Here is a 24,466-nt window from a genome sequence, read left to right on the forward strand (position 1 = left end):
GATCTGAAGATTCCCACTTGGGATGTGGAAAGTGTTTCATCTTTAATATTAAATTCTTGAGCAGAGAACAACATTGAACAGCACAGTATGCCTCTTTTTCCCAGTATTTCTGTGCACCTATATTGTGTTAAGAACTCTGGGAGAGCCAGAGGCATAAAATAATATTTTTCCACTCCCAGATGGCTAGCACATTTCTCAATACTGCTGTCTAGTTTTTATTTCAAGTTTTTATTTACTTGTGAACTCCCATGAGTTTTGTATGCATGTCCTCATTTGATTTGCTTATTTGCAATGGTTCTCAAAAAACCGATATCAACTACATGGTAAGGGTAGCGGTATGTTATATCTGGAGGGTAACTGACTGTGCTAAGTAGTTTGTATGTCTATACTGTCAAAATAAGAGCACGAAAGAGGACATACGAATAAGTGGTAACCCAAAAGGTGAAAACTACCCAAATGTCCATCAACTGATAAATGGGTAAATAAAATGTGGTATATCCATACAATGGGTATTATTCAGTTCTAAAAAGGAATGTAGTACTGATACATGCTACAGCATGGATGAGCCTTGAAAAAATTATGAGAAGTGAAAGAAGCCAGACACAAAAGCCCACATCTTATATGATTACATTTATATGAAATATCCAGAATCAGCAAATCACAGACACAGAAAGAGAATAGAGGTTATAAGGGTCTGGGGTGGGAGGGAGATGGGAAGTTATGTTTACTGGGTAGTGAGTTTCTGTTTGAGATGATGAAAAATTTCTGGAAATGGATAGTGATGATTGCACATCATTGTAAATGTGCTAAATGCTACTGAATTGCCAGTTTAAAACGGTTTAAATGGTAAATTTTATGTTATGTGTATTTACCACAATAAAAAAAGAATAAGTGGTAAGGGGCTTGGAAGTCATTGTAATAAGCCTCCTGTTTTTTTTTTCTGTGCAGGAGCCATGGATAACAGAGGCTTTCAGCAGGGGAGTTTCAATAGCTTCCAGAGCAGCTCCAGTGATGAGGACTTGATGGACATACCAGGGACAGCTATGGATTTCTCCATGAGAGATGATGTTCCTCCCTTAGATGGAGAAATAGAAGGTATCGTTACTGCTGATGACAATTTATCTTTTTAAAAATTATTTCCAATGTACATACAATAACATTTATTTATCTCCTGGCACACAGTCCTGTGAATTTTAACACATGCATAGATACTTGTAATAACCACCACCGACAGGATACAGAACAGTTCAACACCCCCAAAGAATTCCTTCTTATTACCCTTTGCAGTCAGACCTCCCCCACCCCCAAGCCCTGGTAACCACTGATTTGTTCTCTGTCCCATAGTTTTTCCTTTTTGAGAATGTCATATACATGGAGTCACATAGTTTCAACTTCTGAGACTGACTTCATTCACTGAGCTTAATGCCTTGGAGATTCATTTAATTGTTCATTCCTTTCTCTTGCTGAGTTGTATACCCCGGAGTGGGATCACTGGGTTGTGTGATAAACATATGCTGAACTTTGTAAGTAACTGCCAAACCATTTTCCAGAGTGGCTGTACCATTTTGCAACTGAACTAGCCATGTATGGTAGTTCTTCCACTTGTTCTGCTCTTAGTATTTTCAGTAATTTTAATTTTAACCATTCTAACAGCTATGTAGTGTTATCTCATCATGGTTTTAATTTCATTTCCCTAATGGTTTATGATGTTGAACATCATTTCATGTGCTTAATTTGCCAACCTTATATCCTCTTCGATGAAGTGTCTGTTCAAATCCTTTCCCCTTTTTATAATTGTTTTCTTATTATCTGGAATATATTTATAAAATGAGAATTCCCCTTATCTATTATTTGGTTATGTAGTAACGTCATTCTCTTCATTGGCTGCATACAATTTCATGGTATAGCTGTACCATAGTTTACTTAACCAAGCTTCTATTGATGCACATTTCAATTGCTTCCAATCTCTTGCTATTACGAACAGTGCCACAATGGACAACCATGTGCATGTGCGTGTGCGTGTGTGTGTGTGTGTGTGTGTATCTTTTAAGTGTATGAGAGCATTTCTGTAGCATGAGCGTGTAAGAGTGCTTATTACCCCTTTCACCAGCCTTGCTGGTGCTAAATATTATAATTCTTTTTTCATCTTTGCAATATGATAAATAAATAAATACATCCCTATTATTGTTTTAATTTTCACTTTTTAAAATTAATGACCTTGAGCATATTTTCATGTTTATTAACCATTTAAATTTCTTTTTCTGGGGAATTCCCTGGTGGTCCAGTGGTTAGGACTTTGCACTGTCACTGCGGAGGGCTCGAGTTCAATCCCTGGTCAGGGAACTAAAATCCCACAAGCTGCACGGTGTGGCCAAAAAAATTTTCTTTTTCTGGAAGTTTCCTGTTCATATGATGTTCCTGTTTTTCTAATGGGCTGATTATCTTTTCTTATTTTTTTATAAGAGCCCTTTATATTATTACTATTAATCTTTTGTCTAATGTAGGTTGAATATGTATATTTTCTATTTCTGGTTTGCCTTTGTTAACTTTGTTTTTTTAATCTACAAATATTTTAAAATTTTTGTATAGCTAGGTATATAACCCTTTTCTTTTATGACTTCTGAGTTTCTTGTTGTAATTAGAAAGGACTGTATCACTTTAAGATTAAATTTATATACTTTATTGTCTGGTTCTTTAAGTGATTGGGATTGCCATTCTCAAAGTGAAATCAGGGGACAAGAAACTACTATCAGAATTCATTATTTAGCAAATTTGTATTAAGGGCCTATGACATTACAGATACTTTGCTAGGTTCTGGGAATTAGCAAGGCTTTAAGGCACCATCCCTGCCTTCATGAAGTTGATTCTAGCTAGCCTAACAGACACATAAGTACTTATGATAGTACCTACCTCTTAAGAGTTGTTTTCAGGATTAAATGAGATAATAACATATAAAGTGCTTATGTACCCGGCATAGAGTTAATGCTCAATAAAATGTTAGCTATCATAATCATCATCATTATTATGTCTATTATAACCCTATATTGTAAGGACTTAGCAGAGGACGCATTCTGTGTGTGTGTGTGTGTGTGTGTGTGTGTGTGTGTGTGTGTGTGTGTGTAGGATTGGAAAAAATTTCACAGAAAAGGTGTGTTTGAGAAGGGCCTTGAAAGGTAAGTTATTTGGTAGGAGGAAGAGCATTTGAGGCAGAAAGCAAGCTTTTACAGAGGTAGCAACAGGCATAATATACAGAGGTATAAAAAGGCAGAATATAAGCCCAAATAAGTAAATTGGGGCCTGAATGTCATGCTAAGAAGTTTGAATTAACCTTATTGTCACTGTGAGGACAAAACTCCTTCACATACTCATTCAACAAATACTTTTCAAGCACCTGGTATGAACCAGGTACTGCTATAGGCACTGGGAATACAGTGGCAGGATTAACATAGATAAGATCCAATCTGATCTGGAATTTAGATCTAGTTGGGTAAATAAGCAGATTCCCTAGTTAATTACACATTGTGATAAGTACAAGGATGGAAATAAACTGAATGACAATAGATGATAACTGGGGAACACCACAGTAGTTGGAAAGGTCAGGGAAGGCTCCTCTGAGGGGAGGTGCCCAACTTGGGATGAATATACAGGTAAGAAAACCACAGGTTCAAAAGGATAACAAGAAATTTGCCTGGTAAAGGTACCTCAGGGCCGTGACAGTAGAAGAGAACCCCTGAATTGAAAGTTCATAAAAGAAAGGTATTCATGGTTTGGTAGTCAGTCATACCAATTACTGGCTCTAGTGAAGTGGTCAGTTAGTTATCATCATTGCTTCTAATGAAAAGTGATTTCATATGGCATCTGTATGACCAAAGTAGTTTTTCTGTGTTCACGTTGCTCTCGGTAGGTGATTGGGGCAAGTATCCATTATTCCTATTTAATAAACTAGAAAACTGAGGCAGACAAGATTTTGACATTGCTTATGACTGTGGAATATAGTTTTACGTGAGTAGTCCTTCACCACTTTTCACTAGCCTTTACAGGAGAATTACTACTTGTGGTTTCCAAGGTCTGACCATATAATAATGAGGCTGTTTTCCATGAGCCACACACGAAAATCAGTCCACTTACAATACTCCGTAGTGATATAATTTTCTTGCTTTGCTTTTTAATTGTTCTTATTTTATTTAATGTTTTCACATGGGATTTCCTAGTGAACACAACAACAACAGAAAAAAAAGGTCATAAAGTCCTTGATATTTGGTGGTGAAACTGTGCATAAAATATTACATTTTGTACCAAGCACAATGGCACGTACTAAAAAGATTAGTTAAAAGGAGCTTGAAAGGCAGTAGAAGTGGTCCTTGTTTTCCAGATGGCTGGAGGGATTGATTTATGAGTAATGAATAAATAAATTATGCATGGCATGGTTAAATGCATCTGAGGTAGTGTTATAGTAGTCTGTAAATTAGAAGAAACATAAACACAGAGATCTGAAAGAAGGGGAGGAGGAGGCAAATAGAAAAAGGGTTTGAGTAACAGGAAAAATTTCAGAGCTATTCTCATAGTCCATCTGTTCTCACTTGCCTGCCTCCGCAGCCTGGAACTCCTGGTCAGCAATTCAGCAATTCATTCATTTCTGGAACACCCAGATACGAACTGTGTTGTTTTGGTGATGTTCTTCGATTCTCTTTTCCCCCTCGCTTCCTTGTCTTTCTACCTAGCGTGCCTTGCTGCTACTCCCTGACTGTAGAATGAGGAGACATTCCTGGCAGAGAGAGCAGCACAGGTAAAGGCACACAGCAGCATGAGAGAGCGTCTTCTGCTCAAGAAACAGAGTCTGTGTGTCTGAGGCCTGAGACTCCAAGGGTGGGGATGGTGACAGTTGGAGCAGGATATAGGTTGGGAGATCTAGTTAGAAATCTAGGTGGGGTCCAGATTGTCTGCGCTTTTGGACCTTATCTTGTAACCAAGGAGTCACCAAATGATTGAAAAGCAGAGGAATGATGTGATCAGATTGGTGTTTTAGAGAATTTATGGCAATCTGGAAGATGGATTCAGGGGAAGAGTATGCTGGAGACTGGAAGACCAGTTAAACTGTTATTTTTGAACAATCTAGGCAAAAGAGCAAAGGCCTGAATTAAGGCAGCAGGAAATGGAGAGGGGGAAAGAATAAGTTCTGGAGAAGTTTCAGAGTGGGGATCAATAGGACCAATTAGACATGGGGAATAAACCAGAAGAGTCACTGATGACTTCAAAGCCCAGGTGCAGTATGAGCAGGCCATTTCCCCCTCACGTGTGAGAACGTGCCCAGACCACCCCTGCCAGCCTCAGCATAACCTCCTGATGTCCCAGGGAAGGGAAAAACTTTTAAAATGAAAAACATGACGGTACATGAAATCCACCATGGAAGCTGTGAAACAGTTCTGTTTGTTCTGCCCCGCTGTAAAAAAAGATCATAGTATTCCTTCAGAGAGAAACAGAAAACACCTTGGGCTTCAGCTCATGGAGAATCCTCCCTTCATCATCTCAGTTAGGCTCTCCCAAACTGACTCATTTGTGTGGATGGTGCCAGGAGGAGAAGGAAAGGGAATTTGGGAACCGTCACCCTCATAATATTCAAACTTCCGTATAACGCTTAGCCTAGGAGAATGGCAATTGTTATCGCTGCTTTTTGAGCTTGAAAAAAAGAAAAAGTAGCCCTTATCAAAAGCTCTGTGGGGCCATAAACCTCACCTGTTTTAATATGCTGACCCCATAAAATGAGGCCTATGATGATGGTCCACAGGCTTTAAAGGCTTCCTTTAGGTTCCTTAATGGTAAAATACCTGGTCAGATTTCAGAATGTATGCCCTCTAATCTCTCCCCATTTATATATTTATATTTTTGTCTTAAGTATATGTTTTATTCAGGTCTACTGAGTTTTTAACCTAATGTCCCATCCAGGACACCGCATTACATTTAGTTGTCATGTCTCCTCGGGCTCCTCTTGGCTGTGATGGTTTCTTAGACTTTCTTTGTATTTGGTGACCTTGACAGTTTTGAGGATTATTGGCCAGGTATTTGTAGAATGTTGCTAAGTTGGGATTTGTTTGATGTTTTTCTCATAATTGGACTGGGGCTTGGGGGAAGAAGACTAGAGGTAAAGTGTCATTCTTACCACATCATATCAAAGGTATATACCATCAATATGACTTATCACTGCTGATGTTCACCTTGATCACCTGGCTGAGGTAGTGTTTGTCAGTTTTCTCCACTGTGAAGTTACTCTTTTTTCATCCTTTCCATAATGTGTTCTTTGGAAGGAAGTCACTGGGTAGCTGACACTTAAGATTAAGGAAGTTATTCTCTACCTCCTTGAGGGTGAAGTATCTACAGACACTATTTGGAATTGTTCTTCATCGGAGATTTCTCTATTCTCTCTCAGTTATTTATTCAATCACTTATTTATATCAGTAGGGACTCATCTGTTTAATACTTTGGGCTATAATCCATTATTACTTTATTTTATTCCAATTTTTCCAACTTTGCATTTGGAGCTCTTTCAGTTGGCTCCGTCTCCCTTTGACATACCCCTGTCACTGTGCAGGTTTCTTGAGCACTTATTTACTTTCTGGTACTACAATATGCTCCAGGCCCATGTTATATATTTCCTGCCTCAGTCCTAGAATCAGCCATTTCTCCAAGGAGCCCTAGTTCCTTTCAGCGGAGATTGGTATTAGAAACCAAGATCTGGGCACGAGGTGTGCTTTTTTCTATTGGGGCGTTGTTGCTTCTAGGCCCTCTCAGTAAGGAAATATAAATATATGTGTGTACTGACCCACGTATTTACACATATCTGTAAATAGATAGATTATCTGTATGTAGCTATCTGCCTCTATATTAAGCTAAACTTGAGATCATACTGGTGTCTCTAATTGTAATCCGTTACCACATGGATCATTCTTGCCGCCTCCCCTTGCTTGTCTGTAACCTGCCCCTCCAGGTAGTGAGAAATGTGGCTCCCACCATTCACCATCCAATATTTAACTGTTCATTTCCAGTGTACGTGCATGGTTTCAAATTGTTAACCCGTACCCTCCGTGGGAAACTACTTTATCAACTCCAGTAAAGTGCTTATACAAAATTCTTTTGCCTTTAGTCTTACAAACTCCACTCATTTCCAGTTACTTGGGTCAGCATCTTTTTCCTTTACCCCTTTAGTGAGGCTGTTTCACAAATTTGTAATATAATTGGATTCTTTTGCCACATTCTGCATTCCATCCTGGGATTTTTTTTTTAATTGCATACATTAAGGTTCACTCTTTTTTTTTTTTTAAATAAATTTATTTATTTATTTATTTATTTATTTGTTTGTTTGTTTTTGGCTGTGTTGGGTCTTCGTTTCTGTGCGAGGGCTTTCTCTAGTTGCGGCAAGCGGGGGCCACTCTTCATCACGGTGTGGGGGCCACTCTTCATCACGGTGCGTGGGCCTCTCACTATCGCGGCCTCTCTTGTTGCGGAGCACAGGCTCCAGATGCGCAGGCTCAGTAGTTGTGGCTCACAGGCCTAGTTGCTCCGCGGCATGTGGAATCTTCCCAGACCAGGGCTCGAACCCATGTCCCCTGCATTAGCAGGCAGATTCTCAACCACTGCGCCACCAGGGAAGCCCAAGGTTCACTCTTTGTGCTGTAAATCTCTATAGATTTTGGCCAATGCATAGTGACCTGTATCCACTATTACAGTATCATGCAGAATAGTTTCACTGCCCTAAGAAATCCCCTGTGTCTTACCTATTCAGCGTCCTTTCTTCTGAGCCCCTGGCAACCATTGATCTGTTTTCATCTTTATAAATTTGTGTTTTCCAGAATGTCTTTATAAATGGAATCATACAGTACATAGACTTTTCAAATTGGCTTCCTTCACTTAGCAGTATGCATTTAAGGTTCTTCCATGTCTTTGTGTGGATTGATAGCTCATTCCTTTTCATCCCTAAATAATATTCCATTGTCCAGCTATACCACAGTTTGTCTATTCATTCACCTACCTACTATAGGACATCTTGGTTTCTTCCAACTTTTGGCAATTACGACTAAAGCTGCTATAAACATCTGTGTGTAGGTTTTCCTGTGGGCGTAAGTTTTCAAGTCAGTTGGGTAAATATATAGATGCAATTTCTGGATTATATGGTAAGACTATGTTTGGTTTTATAAGAAATTGCCCAACTGTCTTCTAAAGTGGCTGTACCACTTTGTATTCCCACCAGCAATGAATGAGAGTTCCTGTAATTCCACATCCTTGTGAGCAATTGGTATTGTCAGTGTTTTAGGTTTTAGCCATTCTAATAGGTGTGTAGTGGGATCTTGTTGTTAATTTGCATTACCCTAATGACAAATGATGTTGAGCATCTTTTCATTTGTTATTTGCCATCTGTATGTCTTCTTTGGTGATGTTTAGATCTTTTGATTTTAGCTCTTTCTTCTTTTCTAATATATACATTTAATATTATAAATTTCTAAGTACTGCTTTTTGCTGTATCCCACAAATTTTGTTATGTTGTATTTTCATTTTCATTTACTTCAAAATGTTTTAAAATTTGTCTTCAGACTTCTTTGACCCATGGGTTATTTGGAAGTATGTTGCTTAATTTCCAGGTATTTGGTCATTTTCCAGCTATTTTTCTGTTACTGGTTTCTAGTTTAATTCCCTTGTGTTAGGATTTATGTTAAACTGGCTAGGAGTTGGGCTTTGTTTAATGTTTGGTGTAATTATTGGTGCCAGGGGTTAAATTCCTGTAGTGTCCTTGTTTTTGTCTCCCCTCTTGATTTTGAGTTTCCTTAAGTACAATTCCTTGAAAGAGATTCTGTGTCTTGCAGCTGTAATCCACTGTTATTAAGATATGGGAGCCCCATTGGTATGGTTGTATGGTATGGGGGAGCAGCTTATTTTATAATCTTCTGATTAAATTGCAGTGTCTGTTGGACCTGTGTCTTGTGTCTTTGACCTTCACAAAGTGTAATCCGGTGGTATAGCTTTTTGTTCTCCCTGCCCCCTACTCCTGTCTCTGACCTCAGCATTCCCAGCCCATTTCCAGGAAGCCCAGACACCTACTGACTTTGCTTTTTTCCCTTAGGTGAGACTAAAAGGGTCGGGTTGGGGCTGGAGAGGGAAGAATGCCCTTCCCCCAACTGGGATAAGGCTCAGGCAAAGTATTTTCCCCTGGAGCATAGGCCTTTGTTACAGAGACAGGTCTGGCCTATTTCACTGTGATACCTCTTCACTTCTCCTCCTCAGAGCTAGGAGGACATGTTTCTTAGCTCTTCACTTTGAGAACCTGGTAGGGTTCCTGGAGATAAAACCCACCGAAGTACAGGCTCAGGAGTTCCTTACTCTCACACAAGTCCACACACAGCCTTCAGCAATTCGTCAAAGTTGCCATTTAAGTAGCCCTACCAGTTATGGTTCTAGCGGTTTCTACTCCAGGTAAGCAGATCTCTCTGTGTCTTTTTGGATAAGCCTGTCTCTTCAGATTTGGGGGTCAGAGTTTCCCTTGCAGCAATTCTCCGGTGGGTCCAAGAAAAGTTATTGATTTTTCAGTTTGTCTAGCTTTTTCTTGCTGTACGAATGGGAGCAACAACTTTTTTAATTTGTTTTTTTAATTGAAGTATAGTTAATTTATAATGTTGTATTAGTTTCAAGTGTACAGCAAGACAACTTCTGAGCTTTTTACTTGCCAGAGCTGAATCTGGAAGCTCCCCATTTATTTTCTAATTAGTGAGACCACTTTGGTCCCCTCTCAAAGGGAGAAAAAAATTAGAGGGCGTTTGGCCTCTAATAAATCCTGAGTGGATTATTATGAACCTCACCTTGTTCCAATTTAAGGCATTATGTGGTAGAGGAGAGGGTTGCTGTGATGTTTCAGGAGTGTGTGCTGGGTGTTTCCGGGGTCTGTGGCTAGCAGGTACTCCAGAGGTACTGTGGCCATGTTGGTATAGCTCTAGTTAGGCACAGACCGGAAGTGTTGGGTCCCAGGTTGTGCTCTACTTCACTGCTCAGCTGAATCTTAACTTTTCTAAGGATTGGTAGTACCATTTATTGATCTTGCCAGAAGGGTATTCTGTGATAACTATGCAATCAAAATACCATTTGGAATTCCTCAAAGCTAATGTCTTCTCAGAAGTCATTCAACACAATGTACGAATGACCCACAAATAATCATTGCTAAAATTATAGAGTATGAGAGCGGGAAAGGACCGTAAAAATCATACATGCTGATATGCCCTCATTTTTACAGATGGGGAACCTGAAACCTACAGAGGTTAAGGCAGTTGCCCAGGGTGACACAATTAGTGAGTTATGGAGCTAGGGTTGGAATCTGTATCTTCTCACTGCTGGACAATGGGTCTGATCACAAAGACTGACTTTATTTATTTATTTATTTATTTATTTATTTATGGCTGCGTTGGGTCTTCGTTGCAGTGCGCGGGCTTCTCATTGTGGTGGCTTCTCTTGTTGCGGAGCACGGGCTCTAGGCACGTGGGCTTCAGCAGTTGCGGCACGTGGGCTCAGTAGTTGTGGAATGCGGGCTCTAGAGCACAGGCTCAGTAGTTGTGGTGCATGGGCTTAGTTGCTCCACGGCATGTGGGATCTTCCCAGACCAGGGATGGAACCTGTGTCCCCTGCATTGGCAGGAGGATTCTTAACCACTGAGCCACCAGGGAAGTCCTCCCATTGACTTTCATGTAAAAATTCAGTAAGTCATCTTCCTCTTGGTGCTTTCCTCCTAGTGTTCTACAGAAACTGTCACCTGCTTTGTTTCTAAATACCCCAGTGGTCTGCCTCTCAGAATGGAAGTCTTCCCTTTGCAATGTCTCGTCTCTACTCTTCTAGCTGCATTATCATTATTTTTCTTTTTAGAAACACTTATATAACACATAAATACACCTCACTGTTAAAGATTCAAACAATACACATGTATATAAAATGTGAAAGTCTGCTCACTACTTCCCACTCCAGAGATAACCCTTCAAAATAACTCAGTTATGACCCTTTCACTTCTTTTTCTATCCAGTTAACACAGAGACACACACTTTAATTTTTTTAAAAAATCTACTTATTATTTTGTAACTTGCTTTTATCACATAGTAAGTTTGGGAGATTTTTCTATTTTAGTACACATCAGTCTACTTCTTTCCTTATGCTATTCCCCCATTACTGGACTCTTTCATTGTTTCCAGTGCTGCAGTGAATAGCATACATACATTGGTGTGCACAGGTACAAGTATTTCCTTAAGAGCAATTCCTAGATTATATATATGTGTGTGTGTGTGTGTGTGTGTGTGTGTGTGTGTTTAACTGTTGTTTTTTGTTGTTGTTGTTCATGACATCACACTATTCCCATGAATCCAAGAAGAATCTCCTACTTGGTATTTCCTCTCTTGAAGTTTTTTCCCTGCCAAAGAATAGTTGCTAATCTTTTGTCCCCAACTTCCTTTTGGAGATTAATAGAGAGAAACCAATGCAGACTCAATATAGAAGAACTGGAGAAATGCTGCTTCTAAAATAATAAGCACAAGTAGTTACACAGGATCTTGCTAGCCAAAGGGTTTCTCAATACTCTGGTATGGAATGTGCATTTTAGAGCAGGGTCTCCCTACCCATTACATTTACCAGTCTTCTTGTCAGTCCCTTTTATGTATAAATTTGAGAAGGAAGGAATGAAGAGCAAGTAACGGAGCAGAGGGCTATTTTCTTTATATGGACAACCCTCTCAGCGACATTGTCAAACCTATCCCCTCTACTTCTATTTCTACATTGATTTTGTACGGTGGGGGTCTGCAGATACCAAGCCATACTCCTCAAGCTATTTTTCCTAACACTGGTAACTCTGGCAGTTAGCACCGTGGCTCCACTGGTAATGAAAGTGATTTGGGTGGGGAACTTCCACATTAGAGCAGATGCTGGGAATAGAAGGCATAAAAGGTACACTGTCAAGCAAATGTCTGCAACCCAGTGGGGGCAGAGCTGTATCCAGTGGGAACCAAGGAGTCTGAAGGTGTTATAAGAATCTAGATTCACGCTAATCTCGAAAGCCTTTTCCCTATCCCTTTCTCCCATGCCCCACCTTCCTATATACTTCTCATGGCCCTCAAACTTCATTTTAATAGTACATATCATAGATTTATTATTGTTTTTGCAGTTCCGTTACCCACCTCTCTCACCACCTCTCTTATTGTCTAGCTCAGCAGAGCTGGGATAGAGAGTTTCCTCTTTGTTGTCCTTCCTGCCTCTTAGACAGCTTCACATTTTAACGTGCTGTGAGCAGGAACCAAGCAGTCAGTCCTTAAATGAAATGGGTGCAGGGTGACAGTCAAAACAACACAGGCACTGACCCGTCAGATTGGATGTCAGATATAGCTCCGGGTACTGTTCTGGAGCCTCCTGGTGTTCCAGCTGCTGCATCATGGGAAAGTTCAGGAGCCTCCGGGGGATGGTGGTGGGGGAGGAGAGTCCTTGGGAAAGAGTAGTTATTTATCTACAGCCACAGGTATTTCACTATTTAACAACCAGTATGGCTGTACAGATGCGTATCAATGGAATAGTCGCCCTGAATAAGTGTCCCGGGGCCAAACTAAGATAGTATATTAAAACATAACATGGTCCTGTGACATTCTCCAGGGCTTACATAGGAGGACATTTGCTTTTCTGGGGAATTCCGTGGCAGTCCAGTGGTCCCGACTCCATGCTTTCATTGCTGTGGGCCTGGGTTCAATCCTGTAAGCCGCAGGGCGGTGTGGCCAGGGGAAAAAAAAAAGCATTTGCTTTTCAGCCACTGGGTTTCGGTAAGTGGGGAAGCAAAATGGAGGCACAAGTTGATAGATAGAAGGGTCCTAAAAATGTTGGCTAATTATTGGGGCTTCAACTGTAATGTATTCTGAAACGTAGAGGTGAATGAAATGTGAAAGGGTTCATGGCTTATTGGGAGATCTGGAATGGATGAGCCAATACAAGAAGGGAAAAGGATGCAGGTATGGAAGTGAGAAGTGGCTCATAATAGACCCTTAGTACTTGCTGTTGAATGAAGGTACAGTTTAAAAGATTGCAGGATGAATATCTGCTGATGTGTGCTAGGTCGAGTGTTGACTTTTTTGTATACGTGCTTTTAGCCTTGCAAAAATACAATATATCCCTGTAAAAACTGAAATACATTCTAAAAATGGAACTATTTTCAAGTCCTGTGATACGTACCAATAGCCCTGCTCCATTTCTTTGAGTGCTTATTTCTTTCTTTAGGCTGCTGCCAATAAGTGAGCCCTCATGCAGCTGTGGTTATCACTAAAGCAGTACTTCAGGGTGCATAAGGTTTCCTTCTATCCTCTTTCCCCTTGTGTCTTTGTTAGTGTTTAACTAATTCACTTAATCAGTTACTGTTCAGTTCCCCAGGGAAATGTCTAATGGACTATTGGTTAGGGATTGAAATAAACATTATTCTCAAATTGGAGTTTCTTTTCTTGTATTTTAAGGGGTTTTCCTGTTTTAAGCATCATGTGATTTTTAGAAAAAAATTAGAAAGTGGTTTCCATAAAGGAAAATGAGCTAAATACATTCATTTATATGCCTCCTCATTCAAGCAGTGTGCTTTTAAAAACCCATTAATTAAGTTTTTAGACCTAAGTGTAACTTACCGGGAAAGCTGTTTCAAGGTTGACTTATTTTTCTGACTTGTTTTTTGTACATTTTTTCCAGACTCAAGCAATCCAGATTAGCTTTCGGGGGACTGTTATCATTTAAGAGCTAGATGTACTTTAACCTGAATCATTTTCCTGCTAGAGCATTAAATCATTTTAAATATAACTTACTTTGAAGGGCACACTATGCCTTCAAAACTTACCTAAGTTTTACTTTTTTTTTTTGTATAGAGGCAGGAATCTAGAGTTGCCTAATAAGCACCCCAATCTGATATTTAGGGTCGTTGTTTAATTTTACTCTTCTTCCCTTGGTAGAGTATTTACACACCAGAAGCTTAAATCTTTTATTTTAATTACCATTTTTTAAATTGAAGTATAGTTGTTTTACAGTGTTTCAGGTTGTACAGCAAAGTGATTCATATATATATGTGTGTGTATATATATAATATATATATATTCTTTTTCAGATTTTTTTCCATTATAGGTTATAACAAGATATTGACTGTAGTTCCCTGTGCTATACAGTAGGTCCTTATTTATCTAAAGAAGCTTAACTATTAATACACTGTTTTTTGAAAAGCCTTTTGCATTTTACTACTTTCTTTGTACCTCAGTAGTTGGTCCTGAATGGAATAATCTCTACTGCCATTCTTGACAACTTAGTTTTATGGCGTTAATATTTCTTTCTACTAAGTAATAAAAATGCTAAGAAAAGAAACCAATTGGATGTGGAATAAGACCCACAGCTTAAGCTGTTTGTCATCAAGTCAGATATAGATACCTCTGTGAAAGAGTGCAAACAGTTTCATCCCTCTCATTGGTAAAACCTTAAAAAATTAGTAGTATCGTTGTCATCATCCTTATTATACATTTAAAAATATTTTTTTCCAAAGTGGTTGGAAAAATATTTCAAAATCTTTTTTTTTAAAACAACACTGCTCTCTTTTTTAAAACTTTACTTATTTAAAAAAATAAAATATTTTTTTCCAATTCTGAAAATTACAATGAATATCTTATAATTCCTAGTCCATACTTGTGCCAAATGCTCATTAAGTGGTCTTCCTATGTTGAAAGTTTTAAAAACATTGTTGTACAAGCCACTAACGTGTTAGAAACAGAAAATGATCTGATCAGATCTGTGTTCCACAAAGATAACTCTGTTTGTCCCCAAATATTAACTTTATCATTGCGGTTTTATCATAGGATGCATTAAAAATTGGTAAGCATTTCTTTCTCTTATTTCCATAATAATATGTTGACCTGGCAGTCTGTATAAAGAAACATGTGCTAGAGATTACAAATTTGGCAGAGAAGGGAATAGAGGGGTAGAAAAGAGTAAAAGAAATATAATGTCAAGTTCTGAATACCAGTGCCTCATTTCTTTTTTTTTTTAAATTAAAGTATAGTTGATTTACAGTGTTGTGTTAGTTTCTGGTGTACAGCAAAGTGATTCATATATATTTTGGGGGGGATGGGAGAGAAATTTACTACATTCACCAAGTTAAAGGACAAGAACATACTGTAAACACAACTTAAAACAATTTAGAATCATAAGCAAAAAGTGAGGTAGACTGACTACTAAAATTCACCAAATTTTGGTTAAGAAAATTTTACAGTAATGAAGTAACACAGGTGCCTCCTTTTCTAAAAAAAATCACAAAAAGCAATTGCATAAATTATAGCCAAAAAATTGAATACAACAATTCTCATTGTAATTTTAGTGTGTGTGTGTGTATATATATATATATATATGTGTGTGTGTGTGTGTGTGTGTGTATTCCTTTTCAGATTCTTTTCCCTTATAGATTATTACAAAATATTGAGTATAGTTCCCTGTGCTACACAGTAGGTCCGTGTTGGTTATCTATTTTATATATAGTAATATGTATCTGCTAATCCCAAACTCCTAATTTATCCCCCTCTCCTTCCCCTTTAGTAACCATACGTTTGTTTTCTATGTCTGTGAGTCTGTTTTAATTTTGTAAATAAATTCATGTGTATCATTTTTTAGATTCCACATATAAGTGATATCATATGCTATTTGTCTTTCTCTGAGTTACTTCACTTAGTATGATAATCTCTAGGTCCACCCACGTTGCTACAAGTCCAGTGCCTCATTTCTTAATCTGAATTGTAATTAAATCTCATTTTAGTATGAGGACTGTGTCATGGCTATCAGCCCTCTAGTTTTCAAAAGAGGTAAATTTACATGGAATAAAAAAGTTCCTCCCCTAGAAGCACTGATGGAGTATTTGAAAAACACATGAACTTTCATCAAAAGTTATTGACATGGTAGTGGTTATGCAATCCAATCACTGTACATTGAAGAACTACACACTTTTTAAGTACCAAAAAAGATAGTATCTTAAAGTATAAAATAATCTAAAAAGATAATGTAAATCTTATTAAAGTAAGTTAATTCTGTAGTGGTCTTCAGATACTATAGGCAGAATCCTATTGAGTAAAGAATAACTTTGAAGGAGGCTTGTGAGGTTGGCCCCGTCATCCTCTCTAAGTAAGATATACATACTTTTCTAAAAGTGTAATTGTATAAGACAGTCACACTTGGGCCATAGGTTTTGCTTTTTAAGCTTTTTAGTTCTTTGCCACAATACTCTCCATTGCCACTTCATTTTACTTCTCATTAGTGCTAGGTTAGTTCATCAAGAGACCGAGATGTCATCATAGTGATGGACGGACCAAAAGCATACAGGTTCCATGAAGCGCCTCACATTTCCTAAGGTTTTGTTGTACTGACGTTTCAGGATGAATTGGGCCTTAAGAACTGATGAGAGTAATCACAACATTTTAAAGCCCTACATTCAGGCCTGATTATTGGAGCACACTGACTAGATTAATGTTCAACAGTGGCTGTCCTGTGGATTCACGTAGGAAGTTTGGAGATGGCAGTTTTTTTCTTTTCTTGTTTCCAGTTCTATTGAGAAATAATTGACATACATCACTGTATAAGTTTAAGGCATACAGCAGGATGCTTTGATTTACATATATTGTGAAATGATTACCACAGTAGGTTCAGCTAACATCCATCTTCTCATATAGATACAATAAAAGGAAAAGAAAGAAGAAAAGAAAAAAGGAAAAAGTTTTCTTCTTGTGATGAGAACTCTTAGGATTTACTCTCTTAACAACTTTCCCATATATCATACAGCAGTGGTAGGTATAGTGAGAGATGGCAATTTCATTCTTCTTTACTGGACTGGCCTTACTGCACAATTTATTAAAACCTGCTTAAAAATAGCCTTCGGAATAAGACAAGAGAAGGGAAAGCCTGTGAAACAATGCAACTGTGGTAGTGAATTAATTTTCATGGCTGAAATAGCTACTTTTACTCAGGTTGGATTAATGAGATCAGACTTGATGTTGCTTTCTAGGTAGAGCACTACCACTAACGCACCTTATTTTCTTGACTGCTTTCTGAGTTTTCAAAGTTACTAGGTGGTATTAAAGAACTGACTTTGTATAGTAAGTTCATATGTGGTTCAGTTTTTCATAATTTTCTCTATGATGTGTGCATAGAAAGACATAAAACATGTGTGTACAGTTTAAATAATAATTATAATGTGAATTCTCAGGTAACCCCTGCCCAGATTAAGAAAAATTGCCAGCCTTCCAGAAGCCCCACCCTCACCATGTGCTCCATCCAGATGGCGACCCCCTCTCTCCTCTGGTTTTACTTCTGGCTTTATTGTCTTTACTTTTGTCATTTTCTTGCTTCTCTTTGTAATGTAGTCACTTACATTTGTGTCCTAAAACGATATACTTTAGGTTTGGCTGACTTAGAACTTACATGAATAGAATCATGTTATGTGCTCTCTTGTGTCCGGCATCTGTCACTCATTTCACTTATTTAGCTCCTTACGTTTGTGAGATTTTATCTGTGTTATTGGTATCCAGTGCCTTGTTTTAAAAAACCTTTCTATATTTGCCTGTCTCCCCTGCCTCGTTTTTTTTTTTTTTAAACTTAGAGTCCCTGTAACTCTAAATGCTTTCCGATATTTCTACTTTGCCTTCATAGATTTTCTGCTAAATGAGGTCTGAAAACTAAAACTTTCTGGATCCCAGTTTTCTGAACTGACCTGACTGCCCCAAGTTTGATGACATTTGTTTAGATGAGACTACATCTTTAAGGCTTCTGTGCTCGGTTAAAAATCTTCCTTTCTCCAAGGCTGGTCCAAGGGTCTGGTCACGTGATTCCAGCAGTGACATCACATTCTGACCGCCAGGGAACACTGGTGGTTCTTTAGGTGGCGTTTGTTCCTGTGAAAGGCAGAGAATGCAGCAAGTGCCCTTCTAAAGCAGTTCAGACCGGGGCTCCTTCTGTAAAAGCTTCTCAACCTAAATGAGCAAATGCGGGCTGCCAAGGTTATTTCTTCCTTGAGGCAGAAAAAAAGAAAGCTGTGATTGAAGGTAAGCAGACTTGAGCCTGGCCAAGGACCGAAGCGTGACCCCAGGGAAAAGGGGATCTGGAGAATCACAAGCAGTCTGTTGTCGGATTCTAATCACTGCCTGCTCTTTTAGAGCTGCCTGACAATTTGCATTTATAATAGGAGACTATCTACAAAGAAGGGTGATGCAGTGCTCATGTTACCTAGTGATGTAATAGGATTTTTTCTTTCCTGTTAGGAAGCTTGTGGCAGATCTTCATTTCGTCTTAATATTCTTCGAGCTGGGGGCCTCATTTGATATATAGTGTAACGTTAGGTAACTATTGGGTGCTTTTAAAAATCAGTTTCACAAAATCCTTTGAAAATTTCTCCTGAAAGGAGCACACTTAAACCAGACCAAATTCAATTGAAGCATTAACCTGCTTTAAAAAGTCAGTTTCTAGTTGGTTGGTGTCCTGTGTTCATGTCAGCATTTGTCTTGAGAATTGAAACAGCTTGGTTCCCCCCTGCCCCACATACTTTAGTCTCTTTCTGCCCTCATTTCCCGGCTGGCTGTTTCCCTCCAAGCTCTCAAACCACACACCAGCATTAATCTTTATCAGTATGCCACTGACATGATAGGAAATGCTGGGCTGGTGATTCAGCAGCCAACCATTTTAAGGCCAGGTATGCTTGAAGATATGGAAAGGACTTTGGTTAGGGGTTTTAAGATTAACTTGTTCATCTCCTCCACTCCACCCCCACCCCACCCCCACCCTTACTATGATTTGGATTCTGCAGAGCTTTTCCTTTCATATGTGTGTGTTACTTGTGAAAGGTACGCTGAACTAGGTATTCAGGAGACTTAGACTTTGTAAACCAGGTGCAACTTGGGTGTTAATTCAAACTTATCCTTTGAGGGTGCTCAAGTTGTCTATTAGGAGTTTAGAGTGAAGGTGGGGGTATGGATGGGGGAAGAGGGGGTCAGCTCAGGCCCACTTTGGCCTTCTCCACAGAGGGATTCATCACCAAACAGTCTCGATAGAACTTTGTCCCTGCCAAGGTTGATGCTGCCAATGTGAGCTGTGGCTGGTTGAGTTCATTGATGGCATTACTCTGCATTTTTCCTCATTGTGCATTTGCATGCATTCCTGAATACGGTTTTACATTTTGTGTTTAATAGTGAAATCTTGTTCCACCAGAGGATTGTGGAAATATTTTGAAGAAGTTTGTTAAGCAATACTAAGGAACCTTGTGTAAGTGCAACTTCTGAGTTTGAATACTCCTCCCTCATCCCAACTGTTCATCAAACAAACTTGGGTTCAGCTGATACTTTTGGGTCGTGGCTATGTGCTAGACACTGGAGAAGGCAATGGTAAATCAGATAATAGGGCTACCCTCAAAGAGCTTATAGTCTAGAAAAGAAAGTAAAGCATTTGCTTAAGTAATTGTAGTAGAAGTGCTAAAAACGAAGCAGGTGAAGGACTGTGATTGTTGGCCAAAAGGATATGTTTCTTCCAGTTGAAGGATCAGGGAGGGACATGTCATCTCTGAGCCATGCACTTTGCTTTAAATCTCTACTTGGAAATCTTAGACTGTCCTGGCATACTCAGTAAAAGTTTCCACAAACCCATGGCATCAGGAATCAAAGTCTTATATCTATGGAAGGGAAATATGTACATTCCAGCCAGCTTAACTCTAGAAGAGACCTACATGCTTTGTTTGGAGTCCCCACTCAGGCAAAAGCCACCTCTGAGGATGGAATTACTGCCTTATAAATGTAAAATGGTTTCTGACTTGATTTGTCTGCAAAGACCTTTGACCCTTTTGTCTTCATCCTAGAACAGAAACTGAAATACCTAAGCTGCTCCAAGCTCCTGTTTTCTGTTTCACAAATCCTTTCCCACTGAACTTCAACCCCTGTCAATTCTCCCTTTGTACTGTGGCTCTCATACGTCCCTTTCCATTCACACTGCCTCGAGATGCTCATCGTTTTGTGCCTAAGCCACAGAAACTTCTGAATGTGATGGATGTTCCGACAAGGTGATTATTCTGCTTTATCAGCACACCCTAACAGTAGTCAAATGATAGTTTAAGGGCTCACCTCTTGGTGCTCAGAAAAGAGGTATTAAAAATGTCCAGAGTGTCTGAAGTACTAATGTCTGTTTTCTGTTCAATCCAGAGGACAAGTCATACAATGGTGGAGGAATAGGTTCTTCAAATAGGATGATGGACTTCTTGGAGGAGCCAATCCCTGGTGTGGGGACCTATGATGATTTCAATACAATTGATTGGGTGAGAGAGAAGTCTCGAGACCGGGATAGGCACCGAGAGGTAAGACGAAAGATGCTTTGTGAGTGAGTGTTAGGAAACATCAGGAGAAGAAGTTGAAGATATAGATTCTTTATATGTATTCTTTCCCTCAACCCTGGATGTGGCTGAATCTGTTTTCTGTTGGACATGTAGGGTTTTATTTTTAATATATTTTTATTTTTAAGGTATCTTGTATATGATTTTGAAAAGAATTTATATTTAATGATGATTTCTCTCCCGATAGTAAGTGGTTGAAAAGGATCCTTGGGTATAAATGCCTGTGCAGATAGGTGAAAACAAAGTTGGTGGGAGGAATCAAATTAAATTTCAAAGATCTTCCTTCCCCATCTCATCTCTCTTTTATGGTTTTCCCTTGAAGCAGGATTTTTACACCTAAGAAAAGTAAAAGGGCTCTTTTTAAAGGAATAAAAGAAAAATAATCTCAGAGCTGTAGTGTTTACTGAAGCTTACAGGGTAAACCTGTGATTATAGCTCTTGTACAACCATAAAACCAAAGCAAATTTATGCATTCAACTCACACAAAACCACAAGACCAATCAAATTCAAATCAACGACATTAATATGATAGGTGATAGATGGTACTTATAGCTATGGCCCAGTTTGTTTTGAATATGACAAGAGAATCTCCCTACTTTTCTCTTTTCAAAGTACTGTGAAAACTTCTCAGAGCAGTCCGCCAAGGTCATTTGCCTTTAACTTATTGCTGTGTATCATTTAAATCAGGGAATCACAATTTCTAGTTTGTGTCAGGAGCACATAGAGAGCTTATTCAAAAGGTAGGGCCCCAGCCCCAGTCATCCTGATTCAGTAGGGAACATTTCTTCAGCCAACAGTAAGTATGATTATTTTTTCTTTCTTACTATTTCTGCTTTGATTCCAAATTTAAAATTCGATTTTTAAGTTGACTCCATTCTCTCCTGAATTCATGACTTCCTCCTCTCAGACCTGAGTGAATCTCCTGAGCTGTCAGGTTCAGATCACTTTTCATTCCTTTCCCAGCTCCTGACTGGCTTTCTCAAGACCACCTAAACCCAGGAGTCAGGTTGTCCCCGGTACAGATTTTGAGAAATTTCTTTGTAGTCCTTGGATTTGTCATAATCCCATAGAGTTTTCTTCTCCTAACTCAAAAAGGTGATCTCTATAAAACATTCTGTTTTTTATAAGATTCCTGCTATTTGGGAACATACACACATATTCTTTCTGTTATATCAATTCATCAGGCAGCCTTTAAAATATAGAATCTTACGGCTTTAGAATTTTTGCTATCTGTATTCAGAGTTCAGTTTGTCACCATTTGCTTATTCAACATGTTACTCAGATTGTGAAAGCCACCTGTGGTATGACAAGGGCACATTTCCCGTTATATCAAAATGGTTGCATCTGAGACACATTATATCAGCTAATAATAATTCAAAATCAATTAAAATGTGTTTATCAAATGTTCAAAAGTGACCTTTTTTTAGCATTAACTGTTCATCATCTGAATGGAAACACTGTCATAGGGAAAATTGTCACCTCATCTACTTTCAGCACTTAAATTGGAAACTTAAAGTCATAAGTCAAAATGTAATTTTAAACTGCTTTTAAAATTTTATAATAATTTATTACTTGTGATGTTGCTGCAGATCAAGATGGGGTAGCTAACTTACAGTTTCAAAGATAAGAAATAGAGGTACAGAGAAGGGGGAAGTACTAATGACAAAGCTGTTAGAATGCTTGGTTTTGAAGTGTGGGCACTGAAGGCTTAAATTGACAAGGCTAGGACCTAAAAGGTAAAAGTTTCTGCACCTCTTGAAAGCTGCAGATATTCCCAGCAGGTTTTTGAAAATGGAAGAGATCATCCCTGATATCATTTAGCATCTGTGATCACTGTACAGTAAGAGGTTTGTGGTATCAGGTCTTGGAATTTGCCTGACCTGAAGCACAGCCCCAGGTAGAAAGCCACAAATTGTACTTTTAGCCCCTCAAATAAGCCCATGTTGGTTTATTCTTTGAAAAACAATCAAACTATTTGCTGTGAGTCAAGAGACCATCTTTGGACTATCTGATGTGCAGGCTAGAAAGAGACCACTGCAATAAGCAAAACAGACTGATGTTATAAGAATTTAGCAGCTAATAGGGAAGTCCTGAAGAAGGTACTTGCAGGCATTGCAACACTGGAGATGAAGGTGGGGTTCAGTAAGACAGGGTTCAATAAAGCTCAAAGTTCGCAGTGGCGTTGGTTCAGCCAAAGATTTGAGTAGTAACTCTAAATTGGACTCTATTCCCAATGAATAGGTTTGTCTTTGTGTTTCTTTATTGCACATTTTGAGGTAAAAAAGCAAGAGTGTGTATAGAATGTATCAACGTTTTCTCATTTCTCCCTAGATTACCAATAAAAGCAAGGAGTCAACATGGGCCTTAATTCACAGTGTGAGCGATGCTTTTTCTGGCTGGTTGTTGATGCTACTTATTGGGCTTTTATCAGGTATGGTAAACCATGTTAGCTTTCTAAACAAATCTCCTAAAATTGTGGTGTGCCCCTCTCCCAAGTCATGGACTGAATTGAATGCTGTGCTTTACTGTTTTTCTACATGAACGGAATTGCTTGTGGACCTTTGGGAAGCTTGATGTCCCCGTCTATAAAGAGGTACTAATACCTCATCTCCTTCCTTAAACAAATGAGGTTAAATGAGGAAATGCATTTAAGTGCATTTGTATGCTATAAAATATTGTATCCATTTTAAGGTGCTGTTAGTACTGCCTTTTGGTGCTTGTCTTGAGGAAGAACCTTTCTATTAGAGACAGGGTTTTTTTTTGGTTTTGTTTTTGTTTTTTTGCCGTGCCTCGTGGCTTGCAGGATCTGATCCCCAACCAGGGATTGAACCCGTGCCCTAGCAGTGAAAGCGCTGAGTTCTAACCACTGGACAGCCAGGGAATTCCCTTTTTTTTTTTTTTAACATATTAGTAAGCATGGGGTTTAGGAAAGAACATGTAGAAGAGGACTTCCTGAGAGATTTTTGTAGCTATTTCTTAAATATCTACTCTCTCATTTGGAAGTAAAGAAAATCATGTAAGATATGGCTCATACCCTTAAGGGGCCTAAATTCTTACTCTTTCATGGTGGCCGAGGACTGGGATGGTACCACGTTTTCCTATCTTCTCCATCAACCTCCTAAGCCACTCCAAATAATATATAATCTTGGGCTTCCCTGGTGGCGCAGTGGTTGAGAATCTGCCTGCTAATGCAGGGGACACGGGTTCGAGCCCTGGTCTGGGAAGATCCCACATGACGTGGAGCAACGAAGCCCGTGAGCCACAACTACTGAGCCTGCGCGTCTGGAGCCTGTGCTCCGCAACAAGAGAGGCTGCGATAGTGAGAGGTCCGCGCACCGCGATGAAGAGTGGCCCCCACTTGCCGCAACTAGAGAAAGCCCTCACACAGAAACGAAGACCCAGCACAACCATAAATAAATAAATAAAAATAAATAAATAAATTTTAAAAAGCCAGACTCTTAGATCTTTTAAAATATATATATATATATATATATATATATATAATCTTAACCAGGAATAGTACACTTGCTATGCAATACAGCTTTAAAGCAGATTCCCAAGCAGGCTTCCCGTCCCATGGGGGAAGCAGATAGCCAAGAATACCAGGCAGAGATGCTGAGACTTATATCCTTGTGGCATTAGAAGATGGGCCTAGGAAGATTTAGAATATTGAGCTAAAATAAAAGGTGGGAAATTGGATGGCGGTTGGGATGGAATGGTAGTTAATAGCACAGGCTCTAGTTTATGGCTACCTGGATTTGAATCCCAGCCCCACCACTTGCTAGTTTTGTGACTTCAGGCAAGTTTCTTAACCCTTGGAGGCTTTAGTTTACTGACTTGTAAAATGGGGATAATCAGAGTACCTATATTACAAGTTTGTTGCGAGAATTGAATGAAATACGGCGATACAGCACTCAACACAGTGCCCAGTTGTTCACAATGCTGCTGTTACTTAGAGATAATTCATGAGCCATGGAGTATAAAATGATCGCGGCAAATGAGAAATGGTTCATCCATAGCAGAGTTTTCAAAGATTATCTGGGCCAG

At 39.0% G+C, this 24,466-nt stretch overlaps 1 protein-coding gene across 3 annotated transcripts in view; it reads left to right on the top strand.

The window, feature by feature from the left end:
• CLCN5 (chloride voltage-gated channel 5) overlaps positions 1-24,466 on the top strand; it is a 153,302-nt gene that overhangs the window by 106,345 nt on the left and 22,491 nt on the right. For 2 of the 3 annotated variants that reach the window (XM_082376011.1, XM_082376010.1), the window contains 3 exons: positions 949-1,095; positions 20,232-20,383; positions 22,751-22,850. In XM_082376011.1, coding sequence (XP_082232137.1) covers positions 949-1,095; positions 20,232-20,383; positions 22,751-22,850 — 399 coding nt within the window. Of the gene's footprint in view, positions 1-948; positions 1,096-12,409; positions 18,093-20,231; positions 20,384-22,750; positions 22,851-24,466 lie in introns of those variants that run through there. The other variant, XM_082376012.1, reaches the window with a different exon arrangement.

This window comes from Balaenoptera borealis (genome assembly GCF_965194805.1).
Source record: "Balaenoptera borealis genome assembly, chromosome: X".
Lineage (NCBI taxonomy): Eukaryota > Metazoa > Chordata > Mammalia > Artiodactyla > Balaenopteridae > Balaenoptera > Balaenoptera borealis.